A 21999-nucleotide genomic window follows, 5' to 3' on the forward strand; every position below is an offset into this window, starting at 1 on the left:
ATCCCCTCACTGATCATGTAGGGGAGGAGGGCGACGTGTTTAGTCTTCTAACGACAATCTGCCATAGCTCAGTGTGGCTAGGCCTCTACGCTGGAGACCTAGCTCTGTTCCTGAACGGTTTTTCCATCTGTGAAACAGAACAACCCATAGGGTTATTATGAAGATGGAGTGAGTTGGCCCATCTGATGGGCTGACCCCTGGCCAGGAGATGTTCAGCAAGTGCTAGATCCTTCCCTTTGGTCCTTGAAACACTCTAGATGAGAGCACAGCAAGCTCCAAGAGGTAGAAAAGGCCCTGGTGAATCTATTCATATGGTGTTGTTACTGAGTGGTGACCCCCACAATTGGGCGGTCACCAGCCCAGTCCAGGAATGGACACCAAAGCTCACTATTCACAGCTGTGGGCAGGTAGAGCAAGTCCCAAGAAGAATCAGGACAAGGAGGGTGAGGCTGGCAACTGGCCTGTGAACTGACTGGATCTTCCTAGAATCCTCAGCACCCCCCTTCCCTGAGAGGGGGTAGGGGGTCAGTTGACATCACTCCAGAGCCCAGGGATGGAGACCCCTCCTCAGCAGCAGCCCAGCCATCTTGATGCAGGAAAACTGGAGAACAAGTGGAGTCCCTGCCAGCCCTAACCCCTACGATGAATCACAAAGCTGCCTTCTTATAAGGATACCAGCATGACTTTATCTTAACTAATTACGTCTGCAAAGACCTCATTTTCAAATAAGCTCACATTCTAAGGTTCTGGGTGGGTATGAAGTCTAGGGGTCACTATTCAACCAAGTACAGAATCTGTGGGAACAAATCAGAAGTGAAATGAATAGTGAACTGCAGCCCAGAACATCTGCTCAAATCAGAACAGCCCAGAATGTCTTTTTACACTGTACAAGAAGCAGTACAAAATAAAGCAAATGATTTCTATTTCTGGAATGAAAACCAATTTAATTATTCTAACAAAAAATATGAATAGGACTCAGAAGTTGTGCTGCGGGGGCTTCCCTGGTGGCGCAGTGGTTAAGAATCCACCTGCCAATGCAGGGGACACGGGTTCGAGCCCTGGTCCAGGAAGATCCCACATGCCGCAGAGCAACTAAACCCATGTGCCACAACTACTGAGCCTGCGCTCTAGAGCCCGCGAGCCACAGCTACTGAGCCTGCGTGCCACAGCTACTGAAGCCGGTGCACCTAGAGCCCGTGCTCTGCAGCAAGAGAAGCCACCACAGTGAGAAGCCCGCGCACAGCAACGAAGAGTAGCCCCCGCTCGCCGCAACTGGAGAAAGCCCGCGTGCAGCAACGAAGACCCAATGCAGCCAAAAATAAATAAATAAAATAAATTTTTTAAAAAAGTTGTGCTGTGAACAAATTGGGCTCAGATGTTATGATGTAAAAAATTGAAAATGCTAAATATATTTCATCAGAATGGTAATCTTGTTCTGGCAAAGCTCATTGCTCTGATAAATTCTGCAAACCCAGTGAGCAAAATAATGAAAAGAATACCTTAAATCTGTTTCACGTAGGTTTTTGAAATAATAAAAATTCTGGAAATGTAAAAATCAAAATTATATCTATAAAGCAAATGAGAATATTCAGAAACTGCTATCAGAATTTTTAACACAATCTAGTGTATAGTTTTAAACAGTTAAGTATTTTTAGACATGAAATTAATGAATTTCAAAAAAGAAAAAAAAGCATGGGTGTATCACTGTGACCTAAATTAATGGTCCTACTTGTTGTAAAATGTAACTATTAAAATAAGAAAACAAAATTTGAAACTATTTCCCTAACATGTATTTTTAAATTAAAATGTAAAATTCAAGTCTTCAAAAATAGTCACTTGTTTTTGTTCATCTCTTAAAGGGGAAGGAACATGTGAAATACTATATCCAAATGTTACTGTCCGTGCTTGAGAAATATGGTTTCCATGATGTTTCATGAAAACCTTACCGGGTTTTGTACAGAGTAGGAATACTAGAGCAGGGTAGAGAGGAAGTCTGGGAAATCTGGAGTTTCAGCCAAGATTTTAGAAGCTATTTCTAGACAAGTGCTGTCGGGCAGGCACCACTCCCCTCCTCTGGACTGGGTGGAGTGGCTCATCCTCCCTGGAGGACAGCTTGTCCAGAGATGCCTGAGTGGTCCTAGGCACATCCCCCCCCAGGCCCGTTTTCATGACCGAACAATGGAGGGGAGGGGTAAAAACCCAGCTCCCTGGCCACAAGATGGACCAAACCCCATGGCACAACTCACATCCCACATCACTCCATGGGAGCAGACAGTGCGTCAAGTTCAGCTGAACCCTCATCTTTGCTTAGTTGCTTCCCGTGTCCTGTTCTACATGCCAGTGCCCTTCCCTTCTCCTTCAATCACTCCCTTGGTAAATCACATGCTCAAGAATTCCACCTCAGGCTCTGTTGCTCAGGAACCCGTCCTCAGACAGGTGGTGTCGAACCCTCTATAGTCACCTCTGAGTGATGTAATTAAAGATGTGAATAATGTCAATCTTAAAGTATTTTCCTGACAAACTTAAAAAAAAATTTTCATACTCAAAAAAGCTTCTTTTTTTGTAATTTTAATTTATTTTTGGCTGCTTTGGGTCTTCGTTGCTGCGCTCAGGCTTTCTCTAGTTGCGGCCAGAGGGGACTACTCTTCGTTGCGGTGCGCAGGCTTCTCATTGCGGTGGCTTCTCTTGTTGTGGAGCATGAAGCTGTAGGCATGCGGGCTCAGTAGTTGTGGTGCACGGGCTTAGTTGCTCCGCGGCATCTGGGATCTTCCAGACCAGGGATCGAACCCGTGTCCCCTGCATTGGCAGGTGGATTCTTAACCACTGAGCCACCAGGGAAGTCCCAAAGCTTCATTTTTTAAATTTAGCTTTCTGACTCCATGCTTGTGCTTTCAACACTTCCACAACGATTTTCCGCTCCTCAATGAGGAAAGCGCGCTTGATCCTGTCACGGACACATTTAGCACACATGGAACCACCACAGGCCCGGCTGACATGTTTTTTTGTTTTAGACAACCTCATAAGAACTTTAGGTCTCATGGCACGAACTCCTCGAAGTCAGCCTGGGCACACCACATGCGAATTTTGGTGCTTTCTCAACCTTCTTGGTATAAAGGTAAACAATTCTGTTACCAGGGGTTCGAGACAGCCTGGTTTTGTTAGAGGCTGTATCATGGAACAGCCTATGACGGCATGTCAAATGCTGGATCATCCTGAATGCCTCTAGATACCATCCCTGGAAGAGGAAGAAGCCTGACAAACTTTTAATTTACCTTCTTTCATCAAATAAACATCAGAAAGAATTAAGTAATATATCTCAAGACTTGGGAACTGAGACAATGAAAACTGGAAGGCCATTGGACCTTATGGAGAACTTGCGGTGCTACAGCCGCACAGTCTGGAAACTATGAAGCCTGTTCATTTTAACGGAAATGGTAAAATCTTTGGAAAAGGAAACATTTTAGGGAGTTTTATGCTTAATTAGGGATATTCTAACAGAAATTTTAATACTTTTATTTATTTATATTTTTAAATTAAAGTATAATTGTCTTGTAATATTATATTCTATAAGTGAGATAATATGGTATTTGTCTTTCTCTGTCTGACTTACTTCACTTAGCATAATACCCTCTAGGTCCATCCAGTTTGTCGCAAACAGCAGGATTTCATTCTTTTTTATGGCCAAGTAATATTCCATTGTGTATATACATCACATCTTCTTTACCCATTCAACTGTCTATGGACGGGTTAGGTTGTTTCTGTAGCTTGGTTGTTGTAATAATGCTGCAATGAATATAAGGGTGCCTATATCTTTTTGAATTACTGTTTTGTTTTCTTTGGAAAAATACCCAGAAGTGGAATTGCTGAATTGTATGACAGTTCTATTTTTAGTTTTTTGAGGACTCTCCATACTGTTTCCCATAGTGGCTGCAGCAATTTACATTCTCACCAACAGTACATGAGGGTTCCCTTTTCTCCACATCCTTGCCAACACTTGTTATTTGTTGTCCTTTTGATGATGGCCATTCTGACAGGTGTGAGGAGATATCTTATTGTGGTTTTGATTTTCATTTCCCTGATGATTAGTGACGTTGAACATCTTTTCATGTGGAATTTTTAAAATTATAAATCTATAGTTTTATTATCATGTGGAGATTTTAATACTTTCAGATTTACAAGGTTAGTTTGATAAATGAAAGAGAAGTGGAAGATGCTATAACAATGAAGAAATATGGCATGACTTCTTGTAACAAAACAAAATAAAGTATCAATTCCAAGAGAAAATATAATACTTTAAAATAAATTATTATATAAAAATACATTTATTATTTGAGGGCAAAAGTGAAAATAAATGAATTCTAAAGTCATTTAAATTTATAGAATCCTGACACTACTAAATGGTATTTGTAAAGTTCTGTGGAAGGATAAGTGAAATTAAACCAATGGATTAAATGATTTTTTGTGATTTAGAAATATAAGATAACAGAAATTTTGGATATAGAAAAATTTCAAACAACATTATAAGGGCTGGAATATTTAAAAATTTTATCATTGTTTTTGTTCATCAGGAGTTGAGGATTTAACACCAGGAACAACCGGTGTGAAGAGAAATTCTCAATTTATCGAGATTACACATTATCCAATGGCCACCAGTTTCAAGGAATTCACTGGAAAAATTCAAGGCAGTTCCCCATGTCCAATCATCCTGGAACGTGAGCCCTGTTTCAAAACACCATACCAACTATTTCTAAAAATCAACAAAATTTTGGAAATTATTAGAATAATTTATTAAAGATTTGCTCAAAAATTTATATCACTTGTTGAGTAGTTTTATAACATCTTAGTTTATTTAGAGATAAACTAGGGGTGGTAGAATATATTTTTAAATATCTGATCCATGCATCGACATATATATTACTCTACTGGTTGTGACATATTTAATTATATCTCTGCACACTTCATAGAGGTTTCATAAGGATTAAATGAGATTATCAGTGTAAAGCTCTTAGACAACAGAAAGCCTAACCTTACCGTTTGTTTGACTATATTTCTTGTTAACAAGCTTATCGATATGGTGAATTATTGTGGACCATAACAATGTGGATTTGCCATGATTTGGGCCCTAAGGAATGTGCCAGGTCCATGGATGAACTTTTTCTTTTTCCACTTGAGACTTCATAGCTGATTTGTTGTGTAATCTTTGACAGACTATGATCCTTTTCCGGGGCCTTGCTAAGGTACTCCTAGCAACGTTTACTAACAGCTCTAAGTAGCACTTCTTCTGGTTTCCTTTGCTGTCTCTGTATCCAAGCTGTGGTCTGCAGGCTTCCTGCGCCAGCTGAAAGTTCCACACACAGAAATGCCCCAGACACGTCAGCTTTTCTAAAGACCCCCCATCTTCTGGGCATGACAGTTCTCGGGAACCCAGCTCCACCCTCTGCTCAGGCCAGGATGGATGAGATACTCCTGGGAAATGTCAAAAACGAAACCTCTGATTCCCTTTAGCAGAAATTCTGGCGTTAAGGGTCATCCCACCAGAGATTAAACTTGTGGGGTTCTTTAGTGAAAGAAATTGCCACCAATATCACCGTATGAAGTCACCGTCAAGCACTGAGTGCCATCTTTGTTAGAAGAGTGGGTGCCTGAGAAGTAACTTTTACTGTCAGAAGGAAATAAAGGCCTTTTATGAACTGAAGGCTAAATAAGGTGATTGGCTTCCAGACAGTGGCAGCCAGACAGGGAGGAAGTGGGGGTGACGGCAGCAGGTCCTGGTCTGCTCAGACCCCCAGTAGTGGCCAGGTGTGAGGTTGGGAATGACTGACCACCACGGGCTGGACCTGGGGAGCCCGAGAAAGGAGCACTAGGAGTGAGTTAATACTGGAGGTTGGATGATCTGAAAGAACCTGCACCTCTGTGTCCCCCACAGAGAGGGCACCTGTCCACAGGAATGCAACAGACCTACAGGGCCAACCCTCAGTGGCAACAAGAATCAGTAACCCGGGATTCCCTGGTGGTCTAGTGGTTAGGACTCCTCACTTTCACTGCGGAGGGCCGGGTTTAATCCCTGGTCAGGGGAACAAAGATCCCACAAGCCGTGCAGAGAGGTCAAAAAATTTAAAAATAATAATTAAAAAAAAAGAAAAGAACCAGTAACCCAAGTGGCCCAGCCTGATCACAGCTCCCACCACTCGGGAACCCCTCACCCCTTCCCACTCCCCACTTCAGGCTGGCGACAGCAAAAACATGCATCCACTTCTGCATCCACTTCGCAGAGTCAGGAGAATTCTGCACTGCAGAGAAGTGAATCACTAGTTACTTCAGGGTTGTGATTTAGAGACCCTGAGACTGCTTGGGCCCTTGTGAAAATTCAGAGTCCCAGGTTTCATCCCCAGTAAGCCTGGAGTGGGGCCTAGAAGCCAGCATTTAACACAATCAGGCATTTCTGCTGCCATGTTTCCCTGTGTCTCTCTACACAGTCAGTATTCCTTCCCAAGACTAAACCAAACTTCCACTAAATTCCTTTGGACACAGGCCATATCTAGAAAGAGACAATTGGGTGGGTTTGCATAAAGACAATACTTTTTCTTTTCCCCACTGTCCAGCTTCCCTGCCAGCCTGAATTAGAGGCAACCTGTCACATCTCTCTCTGCCTACAAGAGCTCACAGAGGAGCACAGGGTCACATCAACCAGTCATCTTATGTCAGCCTTGTCCATGCAATTCCCATTTCTTTAACTTGGTCAAAAAGGAGGAAGTTCTTGGGCTTCCCTGGTGGCGCAGTGGTTGAGAGTCCCCCTGTCGATGCAGGGGACGCGGGTTCGTGCCCCGGTCTGGGAAGGTCCCACATGCTGCAGAGCGGCTGGGCCCGTGAGCCATGGCCACTGAGCCTGCGCGTCCGGAGCCTGTGCTCCGCAACGGGAGAGGCCACAACAGTGAGAGGCTCGCGTACCAAAAAAAAAAAAAAAAAAAGGAGGAAGTTCTCTATGTGACTCACCAACCCCGGAGCCCACAAAGCCTCCTTTGCCCTCCTCCCCGATTTCATTTAGGAGAACGTGGGGGCCATTTGAACAGACTGTTCTTTGGGGGCATTTTTCCTGCTGTCAAGTATAAGGCTCACTTACCATTTTGAAGCTTGAATCTCCAAACCAAAACAACATGTGGAAAAAGAGTTTTCTTATGTTCCTTTTCTCTCTTTCAGTTCAGAAGGCTGCACTGGATTGTGAAAGAATGAGAAAAACAAATGGTAAGTTTCATTTACTTCTCTCTTGTACTAAAGCTGTTTTCACCAAAACGGTGAGACTGTCAGCTTTAAATCATGCGCGTTCATGAACAGGTTTTTCGGTGCTTTCTGATGAACAACCAAAGGGAGAGTCGTTTCTATGACCTACTGTTTAAAATGAAGTGATTTTAGCAAGGGAGTTGGAGAATCTTTCCTGAGACTCAGAGACAAAATACTGAGATTTTTTTTTTTTTTACAATGTAATGGTTCCTTCTTTCTCTGTTGTTGTTTTTTAATTAGAAAAATCAACACATAATTGTTGTAAAACAAGTCAAGCAACACTAAAAATATATCCTGGGAGGCAGTTTATCACCATAGAGCTAGGCTGTTGTGGTCCTAACCCTGGTTCTACCGTTTTCCAGCTGGCAGCCCGCGCGCACGAGGAAACCACTTAAAGCTTAATTTCTATCTTCTGTGAAGTGGGGAAAATAAAAGCACTTTCCTGGGAGGGTTGTTGTGGGGACTGAGACAAGCCATGCGCCTCAGCACAGAGCCGAGTGTATGATGAACCATCAACAAATGCTAGCTCAGGTCGTTGTTGTTACTATACTATAAAATGTGAAAGTTCTGTTATATCCCCTCAATCCCTCTCCCCTCTCCACTTCCAGAAGCAATCACTATTAACAGTCCTTTTTGTTTCAATATCATAGTAAACAAACTCTTCTGTGACCTGTCCTTTTTAAAATTAACAATATATCCCAGACATCTTTCTAAGAGGAACATTTAGATTTAGTTCCTTTCTTTTCAAGAGCTACATGGCAATTCATAATAGGACTCAGCCATAATTCATTTTTTAAAAATAATTTTTAATATCTTTTAAAGTAATTAATTAATTAGGTTGTGCCAGGTCTTGGTTGCAGCTTGCGGGCTCCTCAGTTGTGGCACGCGAACTGTTAGTTGCGGCATGCATGTGATCTAGTTCCCTGAGCAGGGATCGAACCCAGATGCCCTGCACTGGGAGTGCGGAGTCTTAGCCACTGCGCCATCAGGGAAGTCCCACGGCCTAATTCATTGAACCATCACCCCCTTACTGGTTGTTCCATTTTTTTTCTTTGTAATAGAAACAATACTGCAGTAAACATCGCTGTACACAACATGCTTTGTGGACACATGAGTGTGTGAGAGCTCATGTAGGATAAAATCCTAGAAGTGAAATGGCTGGGTCCAAGGGCATGTCCATTTGAATTGTTACAGATACTGCTAAGTTGCCCTCCCCACACGCTGAACTGGTGCATGGTCACCAACACTGACCACGCACATGGGTAAGTGTGAGTTTCCCACCCTCTCAAACAGTGGATACAGTCAGTTTTTTAATGTGTCACTCTGATGAGTACAAAATAATATCTCCATGTTGTTTTTTTAAAAATTAATTAATTTATTTTTGGCTGTGTTGCATCTTCGTTGCTGTGCGCGAGCTTTCTCTAGTTGCGGTGAGCGGGGGCTACTCTTCCTTGAGGTGTGTGGGCTTCTCATTGTCATGGCTTCTCTTGTGGAGCACAGGCTCTAGGGGTGTGGGCTTCAGTAGTTGTGGCACATGGGCTCAGTAGTTGCAGCTTGCAGGCTCTAGAGTGCAGGATCAGTAGTTGTGGTGCACGGGCTTTGTTGCTCCACAGCATGTGGGATATTCCTGGGCCAGGGCTCGAACCCGTGTCCTTTGCACTGGCAGGCAGATTCTTAACCACTGCGCCACTACCAGGGAAGCCCTCCATGTTGTTTTAATTCGTGGTTGCCTCATCGCTCATAAAGTTGAGCTTCTTTTTCATGTCTGTTGACTGTGAAAGCTCTAGTACACCCATATAAAGGACATTTAGGGATGGCTATCTGGTTGGAAAGAGAGGCAAGGTCTCATCTTGAAGCTGAGCTTACATAAGGCTGAGAAAATATTAATTGTCCAGATCAAAGAGAAGGAGGGAGGTTTTGGCATTTTTGAGGGGTCTAAACCCCTCCTCCACCCAAGCCATCCCTCAGCCCCAGCACTATTTCTTCTTTTGGGAATTACATATTCAGATTATTTGCCCATTTATTTGATTATCTTTTTCTTATTAATTTGCTGTTGGTTTACGTATATAAAAAGAATACTATGCTTTCATTTATGTTTTAAGTATTTTCTTCTAGCATTTTACACCTCTTAATTTTGCCATAGAGGAGTTTAAAGTTTTAGGATTGTTATTTTTTCTCAGTCTTTTCTTTATGGCTATTTCGTGTGTCTTACTTGGAAGACTTTTTCCAAGCAGGTGATATAAAAAACATTTCCCTATTTTCCTCTTTTTTTTTCACTCACAAGTGAGTAAAGGTCACTTCTTAGCAGGTCCAGGGGTCTCAGGATGTCTTGGGGACATCGAGAAGAGAGGAATTCACCCAAATTCATGGGTACTGAAGGTACAGTCTTGTGACAAGCTGCTGACTTGGCTTCTTAGCCTCAAGAGGCTATTAAAAGTCTAATCTGGAATTCCTTATAAAAGTTCCAGCAAAGCAGACTTAAAAGACCTACATGTTCAATCTACTCTTGCTGCACTGATATCAATAATCAGGCCAAGTTTAATGAGACCAGACTGATTTTGCAAACTAATTAATCTTCAATTATCTCTATTAAGAATGGGGGTGGGGGGCTTCCCTGGTGGCGCAGTGGTTGAGAGTCTGCCTGCCGATGCAGGGGACACGGGTTTGTGCCCCGGTCCGGGAAGATCCCACATGCCACGGAGCGACTGGGCCCGTGAGCCATGGCCGCTGAGCCTGCGAGTCTGGAGCCTGTGCTCCGCAACGGGAGAGGCCACAACAGTGAGAGGCCCACGTACGGAAAAAAAAAAAAAAAAAAAAATGGGGGTGATTGTAGGGAGAGAGCTCTGCTTCAGTAAAAGTACAGCACACACTGTGGGGTGTCGAATGGCCACGTCTCGTTGTCAGCAGTTAACATTTCCAATTTCTCTCCTACCCTTCTGACTTGGAATCACGAAAAATGAAAACTTCCCTACAAGCTGAAGCTTGACAACTTAGTATAAACTTCAGAGAAATCACACAGATTACATGTGGACAACCTTGGTAATGCCGGGGTGGGGGCTGCTCAGAGTTCACCCAATGCCACGGCCACATTCCAACTGCGACCCAGGAAAAGCAGCAGAACTGCCACCACCTGCCCTTGCCCCTCCCCCATACAGGGAGGCACGGAGACCACCCTCCTGGAAGTCCCCCCAGCTGACCACCCTCTGGACTCAGACCAGGCTGGACAGTTGGCTTTTCCTTTGTTTCTACAGAAGTACCTCCCATTAAACGCTGATGGCTTTGCCCTTACAAAGGCCTCACTTTGGCGGGACCCCACCCCCAACACTGCCTCCTAAAATGAGACACAGCTGCTTAACAAAACTGACCTATTCTCAGGGCTGAGAAATTGGTTCAATGAGGCACGGAGCAGTTCACAGCTGTGAAGGCAGAAGGCAGTTTGCAGATGCTCCCTACAGCCAAAAAAAAAAAGAGACAATAAGAATAAAATAATCGTAATGGGTTGTGGGTTGAGACACATCAAATACATTTAAATCTATGAGTTCATAATGATTCTTAAACAAAAAATAATAACAATAAAGGGAAATATCTCACTGTTACAAGATGCTAGGAAACCAACTCATTATTTTCAAAATTGGTCAGTAACAGAAGAGAACCAAGTATTTATCCTCCCTTTTCTTTTTTCTTCTTTTTGGCCGTGGGATGTGGGATCTTAGTTCCCTGACCAGGGATCGAACCCGCAACCCCTGCATTGGAAGCACAGAGTCTTAACCACTGGACCACCAGGGTCCCCTATCCTCCCTTTTCTATGCAAACTGTACCTCAGTGTAACCAAAGAGTTGACAAGGGTGTTTCTCTTCAGATAATTACGGATGACAAATGAAGAAGGAAAAATAGAATTGGTATATCACCATTTTGCAACCTCTAACGAAATAATGCTTTCTGGGTAATTATCATCAAAGTCTGCTAACAAACAAAAAGAGAGATAGCCAGACATTCTGTGTCTCCTAATAGAAGTACACCCTACCCCCTATGCTGCATTCTTGCTAAATAAAAGCTAATCTGAATTTCATCAAGCCTCTGACAGGAGACAGAAGAATATGGAAAGGACAGCATGGAATGTAATTAATGAAATCCAGACCATGGAAAACACTTCAGAGCAAACAACTTGCTATCTTCAACAAATAAAGGGCATCCCTGGTGGTGCAGTGGTTAAGAATCTGCCTGCCAATGCAGGGGACACGGGTTTGAGCCCTGGTCCGGGAAGATCCCACATGCCACGGAGCAGCTAGGCCCGTGCACCACAACTACTGAGCCTGTGCTCTAGAGCCCACAAGCCACTACTGAGCCCACGCACAACTACTAAAGCCCGTGCGCCTAGAGCCCATGCTCCACAACGAGAAGCCACCACAATGAGAAGCCCGTGTACCACAACGAAGAGTAGCCCTGCTCGCGGCAACTAGAGAAAGCCCGCACGCAGTAACAAAGACCCAATGCAGCCAAAAATAAAATAAATAAATTTATTTAAAAAAAACAAAAACAAAGTGCAGGGGGAAAGAAAAGAGACAGAAAGGTCCACAGATGAAAAAAGTCATAAGAAACATAGCAACTAACTACAATAGACCATTATGGATTCTAAAAGAAAAATCAGACAATTGGGGGAATTAGAACACTAGATATCTGATGATATTTTTTAAATATTGTTAATTTTTAGGTGTGATAATGGTATTGTTATTTTTACCAGAGTCCTTATCTTTTGGAGGTACAAACTATTAACGTCCTCCAGCCAAAGATCACCAGGGACACATGTGTAGTTGAACCAAGTTGAGTTTTAAGAGAAAATGCATACCATGGAGTAAGCAAGAGGGCATCTTACAGTAAGATTTGCGTTAGGTAACTTGGAGGAAGATTCAAGGCAGCAGGCTTTACTCTGAATTGGATTCTTTTAGGAAGTGGAAATAATGATATGGTTGGGAATCTTAATAATTCTCATCTAAAAGATAAGAAGAGCAGTGCAAGGCAAAAGCTCTGACTGATAAAGAAGCAGCAGTCAATCATATTGTTTAGAGGGATACTTGGCCATTTTTGTGTTTTGGACCATGTTCGTGTCTTCATCTGTGTTCAGACATGATTATGGAGTCATCTTGTCTTTGTCTTGCTCTAATATGGTCACAGAGTGGCCTTGTCTGGTACTGGTGACCAGTCAGTTCCTAACCAGCACAAAACAGCTTGGTAAGGCTACCCGTCTCTCACTGGGAGAGGCCTCTGTAGGCACTGAGGTTTCCTCACACACTGTCCAGCCTGGCTGTGCAGGGAAGAAATGTCCCCTACCTTTGGGAAGTTCACCAGACACAGAGGGTCTCCACCACCTTGACCCACGAAATGTGGGTAGACAACCACTGAGTTATTATTGATGGATGGTAACAAGGACTTTCTCTTGTGTTATTTTGCTTTCCAGAATTCCCTTCTCCAAATTTGAACTCACAAACGGATGCAGTCATGAGGGGTCAGAATGTATCTCTATCTTGTTTCAACCAGAACAAATCACTGCGGATCACCTATTTTTTGTTTCGGGGTGAGAAATGCCTGAGCATCCAGAATGGACCCATGACTTTTAACCTAACAATCTCAGAAGCCCGTGACTTGGGCCCCTACAAATGCAAAGCCCAAGTTTCTAACTGTTCAAAATACAGTCGTGAGTTCAACTTCACATCTGTCGGTAAGTAGAGTGCTTGTTACTCGGCGGCCCTGTGATTTGGAGGGATTCTTTCCTGTTCTAGGATGGGCTCTCTGTTCTGCTTGTTAACACTCCCTCAAGAGCCTGGCAAGTATGTCACTGAGATCTTTTTTCTTAATAATTCCATTTCACTTTCTCTCCAAATACTTTTGGCTGTTTCAGATAATAATATGCTGATGGCCCAAGGCAAAAAGTCTTACATCAACAATTTGAAAAGTTGTTGAGATCTTTTCTAGATGCTTTACTCTAGGATTCTCATTGTGTAGGTAAAAAAAGACTTTTTCTCTTAAGATTCAAATAAGAAGTCTTAGAATCAACGTTGGACCCTGTGGCAAGGGTCTCCAGAGTCCCAGGCTTTTCCCACCTTCTTCCCTTTGCAATGGCCATCAGCCTGCACTCTTCCTGCCCAACCACATTCTTTTGGCCACGACACGCAGGATATACTGCAGGATCTCAGTTCCCCGACCAGGGACTGAACCTGGGCCACGGCAGTGAAAGCCCAGGATCCTAACCACTAGGCCACCAGGGAACTCCCATCTTCCCACCCCAAGCCTTTCACAACCTAGCATTAATGGCCTCATCCATGAAGGTGACCTTGATAGTGGACTCCTGGGAGAAGGAGAGAGTGTTTCCAGGTAATATATGTACCTGGAGTCTTCCAAACAGAGAAGCCCTGACTTACTGATTGAATCTTTGAGTGATTCTCTGGGTCTGTGCTCTCCAGTATGGTAGCCACTAGCCACATGTTTTATTTGTTTAATTTCAAGTTAATTAAAATTACTTGAAATTAAAAAATTCATTTCCTCAGTCTCATTAGTCACATTTCAAGTGCTCAAGAGCCACAGATGTGGGGTGGCTGCTGTATTAGACAACACAGACACAGAACATTTCCATCACCACAGAAAGTTCCACTGGACGCCTCTGCTCTAGATCAACGGTTCTCAGCTTTTTAGGTTATAACCATTTTAACAATCTAATGATAGCAGTGGATACTTTCCCTGAGACATGTGACAGATGCAAATTTCTGCGTAAGACTTGAAGGGATACCGTGGGCTCTGGATTAGAGCCAACCATCTTAGGACAAATTTGAACACAAACTCAATGGAAGCCATAATTGTAAATGAAATGTAAAAAGAAGAAGACCATGCAAACATGGTCTGGGATGTAGTGGATGATGTGAGGGCAGTACCCTGGCTGATAATATTCTCTGGTGGTCAGATTCCTGCTGGACTGGGCAGCGTGGTTTTGCAGAAAGAACAACAGAATGGGCATCAGGGGACCTGTGTACCACTAGCTTCCTGTGCAAGGCTGAAGCCTTAAATCAATTGATTTAAAAAGCCCCAAGTCTTCATTTCCTGAGCTTCCATCCCACAGATATGTATACAATCTTCCCACATCCTGCCTTCAGAGCAAATGCACAAGTTTTTTGCAATGCATTACAGTAATTATACCATCCTGTAGAACTTTTAAAATAGATTATAAAAACCTGCATCATCTTCATTTACGTCAGATTAATAAATACCTACTGAATGCCGACCCCATGCAAGTAATTGTGTTGGATGCTGCCAGGGTTTCGATGATGCCTAGGACATGATCTTATCCCTAACCCAGTAAGGGATGTGAGCCGTGAACACAAATTCATGAATCACTGATTCACTCATCAAATATTTAATGATATCCCCGATGTGCCGAGCCCTGGATATATATTAGTTCCTGCCTTGGTGGAGCTTACAGTCTATTTGGGGAAGCATAAAACCCAAGTACCCAAATAAATTCATAATCACAAACTGTGTGGATTGTTATAAAGAAAAAGAAACTGGCACAGTGATGGAGAAAGGTTGGGGATGGGGGAGTGACCTCCTTAGATAGGGTAGTTAGGGAAGGCCTTGCTACAGGGGTGGCATTTAAGAAGAGCCCTGAAGGATGAGAAGGGGTTAGCTATGTGAAGAGACAGGGAAAAAAGGCTCTAGTCAAGGGACAATAACCTGTGCTGGTGGCTCCAACTTAGGAAAGAACTTGGCTGTTGGGAAGGACCTAATAGGACACTGGTATGGCTGGAGGTCTGATGAGGGGAGTGTGACCCCAGGTGAGACTGGAAAGGGAGGGGGAGCCAAGTCAGGCCTCTTTATCAGGCCCAATTTATCACCTTCAATGTTAATTCATCCTGGGTGGGGCAGGGCAAGGGTAGAGGTTGGGGATCGGTTGGGAGGCTTCTGCCGTCATCCAGGAGACAAACAATGATGGAGATGGAGAGAAGTGGATGGATTCAAAATATATTTTGGAGAAGGAAACAACAGGACTTGCTGATTGATTAGATTTGGAATCACAGGTAGTAAAGGTGAGGAAGGAATCAAGAATGACTTCCAGATGTCAAGTGGGATCAGCTGATGAGGAGTGGTGTCGTTTACTGAGATGGGCAAAAATGGAAGTTGTTGTTCAATGGGTATAAAGTTTTGGTTATGCAAGACGAGTACGTTCTAGAGATCCTGCTGTACAACACTGTGACTATAGTTAACAGTGCCGTACTGTGCACTTAAACATTTGTTAAGAAGGTAGATCTCACGTTAACTGTTCTTAGCACAATGAAAATAAATGAATGATTGAATGAATAAAAACATTTTAAAAAAGAACAGGATTTTAACATATGTTTATCTACCTACCAATTGACTCACTAACTAGCAGATTAACTAGAGTTCAGTTTCAAACAGGTTATGTTTGAGGTGACCAGGAGACATCCAAGTGGATCATGTAATAAGAAGTAGAAAAGTATTAAGAGGATGGGACCAAGTGCTACAGGAAGCAGAGGAAGAGGGAGAAGTTCCGCCTGGAGGACTAAGGAAAAGTTTTCTGGGGAAGGTGGCAACTGAATGAGCCTTAAAGGACCCCTTGATTGATTGACTGATTGATTGATTTTCGGCTGCACTGGGTCTTTGCTGCAGCGTGCAGGCTTCTCATTGCTGTGGCTTCTCTTGTTGCAGAGCACGGGCTCTAGGCATGTGGGCTTCAGTAGTTGCAGCACGCTGGCCCTAGAGTGCACAGGCTTCAGTAATTGTGGCGTGCGGGCTTCAGCAGTTGTGGCACGCGGGCTCAGTAGTTGTGGCTTGCGGGCTCTAGAGCGCAGGCTCAGTAGTTGTGGTGCACGGGCTTAGTTGCTCCACGTAATGTGGGATCTTCCTGGACCAGGGCTTGAACCCTTGTCCCCTGCATTGGCAGGCAGATTCTTAACCAATGCGCCACCAGGGAAGTCCCATTAAAATACTCCTTTAATTTAAAAAATATAACTAATTTATTGAAGAGTCACCACTCCTTTCCCTTGATCACTGTGATGCTGTGATACACTTTACCAGTCCTTTTACAAACTCTCAGGGAAGTGTACTTCTAGTTTGAATCATCTTATCTCAGAGAGAAATCCATGCTCTCTGCTTCTTCATGAATGTTTCATTTCCTCCTTCCTGAAAATTACAGGAGGTAGATTTCAGTTCCATAGGAAAAACATCCTATTTATGCTATTCCCAAACAAAGTTGCTCTTTGAGGCCACCATCACTGGGTGCCATTCTGTCAAGGATACTGCCACAGGGATTCCTGCTCAGGGGAGGGATGGAGCAACAAGACTCTAAATTACTTTCTTTGATTTGACTTAAACAATGAAACATATTTCATTGTTTCTGCACCAAATTGTTAAATTGGCACAATGTTATTAAAAACAAACGCATATGCTTGGGATTTGGCCCTGGCTCTGCCATTTACTAGCTCTGTGGCCTCTGAATCACAGTTGGCTCAACTGTGCAATGGGCATGATGCTGTCCACCTTGTAGTACTGTTGTGAAGTGAAACAAGATAATGTGGGTAGTGACCCCGACACATGATGGATACTTAACAATTATCTTTCCTTTCCCTATAATACTGTTTTATTAATGAGTTATATAATAAATGATATAGCTGGATTCTCCCACTATCCAGCTATATAATTTATTATATAGGGTATGATCTTACAATGCTTACCAGACCCACTCATTTCTGGTCAAGAATTTCCCTTGACTCTATCAGGATTACTTCCTTCTTTAAGGAGGAAGTGAAAGACAATTGTACAGCCGAATTCTATAAATGACAATACAGTTAGAAAAGATGCTATTTTTAGATTTCTTTGATTTAAAAAAAACCCACTGCAATCTTACAATGATTGGGAATAAAAGCACCTCTCAACTACATACTTGGAGCTGGATCCTTGACAAAATTATACTATCAGCCACAAACAAATTGTGAATTCTGATGAAAGGCAAGTTTGCGCTCTGATTCCTCAAAGCAGAGACGTCCTCCACCCTCTGGCTTTCTCGGAACCTGGTGCATGCCACGAGGCATGGGGTTAACCACATACCCACTGATCCTTCCTGATGGAGCTTCTTGTGAGCAACTTGACTTCTCAAGAGGGGTGTCATCCATCTTTGGGTTAACAGCTGGGAATAGAGTAGGGCTCCCATCCATGTTTGTGGACTGAGTGAGTGAACCCAATCTGCTTATCTGTTTAACATGCACTTTATTTTTCTAGATCCAGTGACTGCACCAGTGCTGAACATCAGTGTTGTTCAAACAAAAACAGGCAGATACATAATGCTACGCTGCATCTCATTCAACGGCTCTCTGCCCATCAATTATACTTTCTTTGAAAAAAACATGGCCATATCACCAGTTATCTCCAAGAATGTAAGGGAGCCTGCTGAATTTAACTTAACCAAGAACAACACTGGAGAAGGGAAAGAGTATAGGTGTGAAGCTAAAAACAGATTGCCTGACCATGCAAAATACAGTCAACTCATCACCATACCCTCAACAGGTAAAGGCGACCTGAACTCTTTCAACAGGATCTGGATTTACTTCCAGAAACCAGCTACTCCTCTGCCCTCCCATTTCCCACTTTGCCCACCTGCTTCCAAATGCTTTTCCTTCTGTAGGGTCCACACGTTCTGATGGGGTTGCTTTCTGCCACAAAGGAACCAAAGAAAAGCCTGGAAAGTGGTGCAGGAAGGGACCTTGTATCAATAGTAAGACTTCCTGACTTGACCCTGCTTCCTGTTTTGACTTTTCACTGCTCAGGTTCTAAGCAGTCACATTAGAATTTGCATCTTTCTTGAAGCTGCTGGGTCTCTTGATTTTTTTTTGCTTTTTAAAAATCATTTTTTAAATTCACTTCCAACACCTGTACTCACCTGCTTGGCTGTTTAATGCTTGGTGAGTCTAGACTTCCAGTGCCACCCTTTCCTTGAGGCAAGAACGGCTCCTGTCCCAACCTTGTGTTTTGGAAGGCACTGCTCTGGTGCTTCTTAGCCATGTGTCTTCCCATAAGCTTCCTATAAGCCATGGGGATTTGTCTGCCTGGACCCTATACCCCCACATTTCTATACCTTACTCTAGGTTCCTAGACCTGAATTCCCTACCCAATCAGATCAGAACCCACCTTCCAGGGCCTGCACAAGTCTCCTTCCCAGCTCATCCTCCCAAGGGTGGACCATGGTAAGGATGTGAACATTCCAGGGCCCACACCAAGGGAGTTGTTTGTGGGGAGTGGGGGGATGGCATTTGGCCATGCAGGCTGGGGGTGTCCACAAGCATGTCAGGCTCCTTAGGGTGCATGTCAGAGCCTGGGTGGAAAGGGGGCCAGGCTAGGGCTGGGGCTGGCTCTCCCCATACTGTCATGTTCCAGTGCAGAACCCTGAGGAGTCTGAGAATTTTAGATTTAAATCTGGCCTTATGAAGGGACATTGGTCGAGGTAGGAGGATAGAACAAAAATTAGGTTAGCAAAGGTAGCAGGCACAATTGGGCATTGAACACCTCATGTGGCCTCATCCTCAGAAGATCAGAGCCCACACCTGGGTGTTCAGTAAGTTCTAACGAGTGAGGCAACCTGTTGGAGTCAGGCTCCAGAGTCAGGCTTTTGCCTACAAATCACAGCCTTCAATTCACTAGCTGTGTGGCTTTAGGAAAGTCACTTAACCTCTCTGAGTCTTACTCTACTTAATTGTAAAATGGGAGTAATACCAATGAGAAAAATAAAGTAATGCATGTAAAGTGCTTAACACAATGACTGCATATAATTAACACTCAATAAGTGGCAGGTATTTGGGTGACATAAATCATGCCGACATGACTAAAACCTTTGCCCAATAAATGGCCAGGCTGTTCTCAGGCTTATAACCCTAACAACGTAGCCAACATCTGTCTGTTAAATGCTGTGCTGCTTTTTCTTCCTTGTGTATGACCCCTTGTGGAAGATGGACTTGGTATGAACCTTAAGAACCTCACTAACAAGTTACCTCTCAAGTTGCAGGGCAGGGATTCAGGGTTCAGGGTACATTGGTTAACCTGGGAGACAGTCGTGATCACCCTTTCCAGAACATTTCACAATTCAATATCATTGGAAAAGAAGGCTGTGCAGTGACCAGTGAATGCTGTCTTCTTCCAGGAGAGAGCTGTCCTTTCTGCCTGCAGCTACTGCTTCTGGGGTTTCTGCTTCTGGTACTAATAGCAATAATCCTAATTCTGGCATTTTGGATGCTACCAAAGTACAAAGCAAGTAAGTTCCTTAGGAGCTTTGCCATTGTTTTCCCTGGGTTTTGGATACAGACAGCAGGGTGAGGGCAAGGAGGAAGGGAAAGGGGAATCAGAAATGGGATGTGAAGAAAATGAGAAGAGAAGGAAAAGATGCAAAAGGAGAAGGTAATGAACGACTTCCTGAACGGTTCACACATAGCACAGTTCTCTTTTCTCTGGTAAAGACTTCCCTATTTAGACTGCTTGTGGGTGTGTGACCTGTGCAGTCACACAGGGCCCCGTGCTAAGGAGACAGTTTAATGCTCTGCTGTCACTGTCTTGAAATTCGTAATACAATAAAAAAAATTTTTTCATATTATTTTTTAATTGTGGTAAAATATGCATAACAATAAAATTTACCCTGTTGGCCATTGTTAAGTATATATTCAGTGGCATTAAGTACATTCACATTCCTGTGCAACCAACACCAGCCATCCACTTTTTCATCTTGCAAAAACTGAAGCTCTGTACCCATTAAACAGTAACTCCCCATTTATCTCTCTCTCCTCCCAGCCCCTGGCAAACACCATTCTACTTTCTGTTTATGAATTTGACTACTTTAGAAACCTCATATAGGTGGAATCATACAGTATTTGTCCTTTTGTAACTGGCTTATTTCATTTAACACAATGTCCTCAAGGTTCATCGCTGTTGTATACATGTCAGAATTTCCTTCATTTCAGGACTTCCCTGGAGGTTCAGGGGTTAAAACTCCACGCTTCCACTTCAGGGAGCACGGGTTTGATCTGTGGTTAGGGAACTAAGATCCCACAAGCCATGCGGTGGGGCCCAAAAATTTTTTTTCCTTCATTTTAAAAGCTGAATAATATTCCATTATATATATATATACATATATATATATATATACACACACACACATATATATACACACGCACATATGTGTACATACACACACACACACACAAACACTTTGTTTACCCGTTCACCCATCAATGAACTCTTGGATTTCTTCCACCTTTTGGCTATTGTGAGTAGTGCTGCTTTGAACGTGGGTGTACAAATCTCAATAATTTTTAAACAAGAGGCCCTGCATTTTCATTTTGCACAAAGCCTGCAAATGACGTAGTGGGTTCAGACTGCCAGAGCTTTGCTTTGTAGTTTTCAGTGTCCTCACTGGGTCTGCCACTCGGAGGAAGCTCAGTACATGAAGACAAAAAGAGCCTCATTCTCTCTGCCCCACCTTAAGTGCTGCATTAAACCTCATTTACTACGTTTCATAATTCACGCCTTATGACCTCTAGTTAAGATTTCAAAGTGGCCTTTTCATTTGGCACACTACTACGGAGGAATATTGAGATTTACACAAAAGACAGTTTGTGTCTCAGGACCGACACCTGCCAGTGAGCTTCGGGGCATTGAGTGGGCTCCTTCACCTGCCTGAGCCTCAGCGTTCTGACCTGTAAAATGGGGCCATGGGAGATACTGTCAGACCTGGGGAGAGAACTAAGTGATACATGTTAGGCTCTTGGCCTTCTTCCATCTCTAAAGTCCTAATTCACGGAAATCCAGGACCCAGTTGACAGGAAACTTGAAAACAGATGTCAAAATGTATACATCTCATACATTAAAAAAAATTTTTTTTTGTAATGTAAAGCATTTTAAAATTGAAGTATAATTAACCTACAACACTATGTTAGTTTCAGGTGCACAACAGAGTGCTTCGAATTTCTATACATTACAAAATGACCACCATGATAAGTCTTGTTACAAAGCTATTACAATATTATTGACTATATTTCCCATGCTGTACATTTCATCCCTGTGACTCATTTATTTTGTATATATTTATTTAGTTATTTATTTTGGTTGCACTGGGTCTTAGTTGCAGCAGGCGGACTCCTTAGTTCTGGTACCTGGGCTCCTTAGTTGTGGCACGTGGGCTCATTAGTTATGGCATGCAAACTTGTAGTTGTGGCATGCATGTGGGATCTAGTTCCCTGACCAGGGATCAAACCCGGGCCCCCTGAATTGGGAGCACAGAGTCTTAACCACTGCACCACCAGGGAAGTCCCTGACATTTATTTTGTAACTTGAAGTTTATACTTCTTAATCTCTCTCACTTATTTCATTCACCCCCCACCTCTGTGGCAACCACCTGTTTGTTCTCTGTATCTATGTGTCTGTTTTTTGTTATGTTTGTTCATTTGTTTTGTTTTCCAGATTCCACATATAAGTGAAATCATACAGTATTTGTCTTTCTCTGTCTGACTCATTTCACTTAGCATAATACCCTCTAGGTGCATCTATGTCGTCACAAGTGGCAAGATTTCATTCTTCATTTTGGCTGAGTAATATTCCATTGTGTGTGTACCACATACCACATCTTCTTTCTCCATTCATCTATCAACAGACACTTAGATTGCTTCCATAGCTTGGCTG

The 21999-nt window shown here is 43.1% G+C and overlaps 2 protein-coding genes and 1 pseudogene across 14 annotated transcripts in view; 1 reads left to right on the forward strand and 2 right to left on the reverse strand.

Moving 5' to 3' along the window:
- The window catches only part of POLG2 (DNA polymerase gamma 2, accessory subunit), a 66144-nt gene that overhangs the window by 13499 nt on the left and 30646 nt on the right, over positions 1 to 21999 (reverse strand). Inside the window, exons 10-12 of one of the 5 annotated variants that reach the window (XR_003791970.1) lie at positions 10644 to 10727; positions 7121 to 7211; positions 4880 to 6285 (exon numbers count right to left, since the gene is read on the reverse strand). The gene's annotated coding sequence lies outside the window, so the exon portion shown is untranslated. Of the gene's footprint in view, positions 1 to 4879; positions 6291 to 7053; positions 7212 to 10643; positions 10728 to 16203; positions 16465 to 21999 lie in introns of those variants that run through there. The other 4 variants (XR_003791969.1, XR_003791968.1, XR_003791967.1 and 1 more) reach the window with 4 other exon arrangements.
- Positions 2839 to 3479, reverse strand: LOC114889132 (annotated as a pseudogene).
- Positions 7007 to 21999, forward strand: part of MILR1 (mast cell immunoglobulin like receptor 1) — a 29764-nt gene continuing 14771 nt past the window's right edge. For 6 of the 9 annotated variants that reach the window (XR_003791971.1, XR_003791972.1, XR_003791973.1 and 3 more), the window contains exons 1-4: positions 7007 to 7242; positions 12734 to 12994; positions 17560 to 17844; positions 19472 to 19582. Coding sequence is in view for 2 of the 9 variants with exons in the window: in XM_029212081.1 (XP_029067914.1) it covers positions 7155 to 7242; positions 12734 to 12994; positions 17560 to 17844; positions 19472 to 19582 (745 nt within the window). In the remaining 7 variants the exon portion in view is untranslated. Of the gene's footprint in view, positions 7243 to 8339; positions 8541 to 12733; positions 12995 to 17559; positions 18053 to 18422; positions 20120 to 21999 lie in introns of those variants that run through there. The other 3 variants (XR_003791974.1, XR_003791977.1, XR_003791975.1) reach the window with 3 other exon arrangements.

This window comes from Monodon monoceros, unplaced genomic scaffold, assembly GCF_005190385.1.
Source record: "Monodon monoceros isolate NGI ecotype Baffin Bay Population unplaced genomic scaffold, NGI_Narwhal_1 Super_Scaffold_9, whole genome shotgun sequence".
Taxonomy (NCBI): domain Eukaryota; kingdom Metazoa; phylum Chordata; class Mammalia; order Artiodactyla; family Monodontidae; genus Monodon; species Monodon monoceros.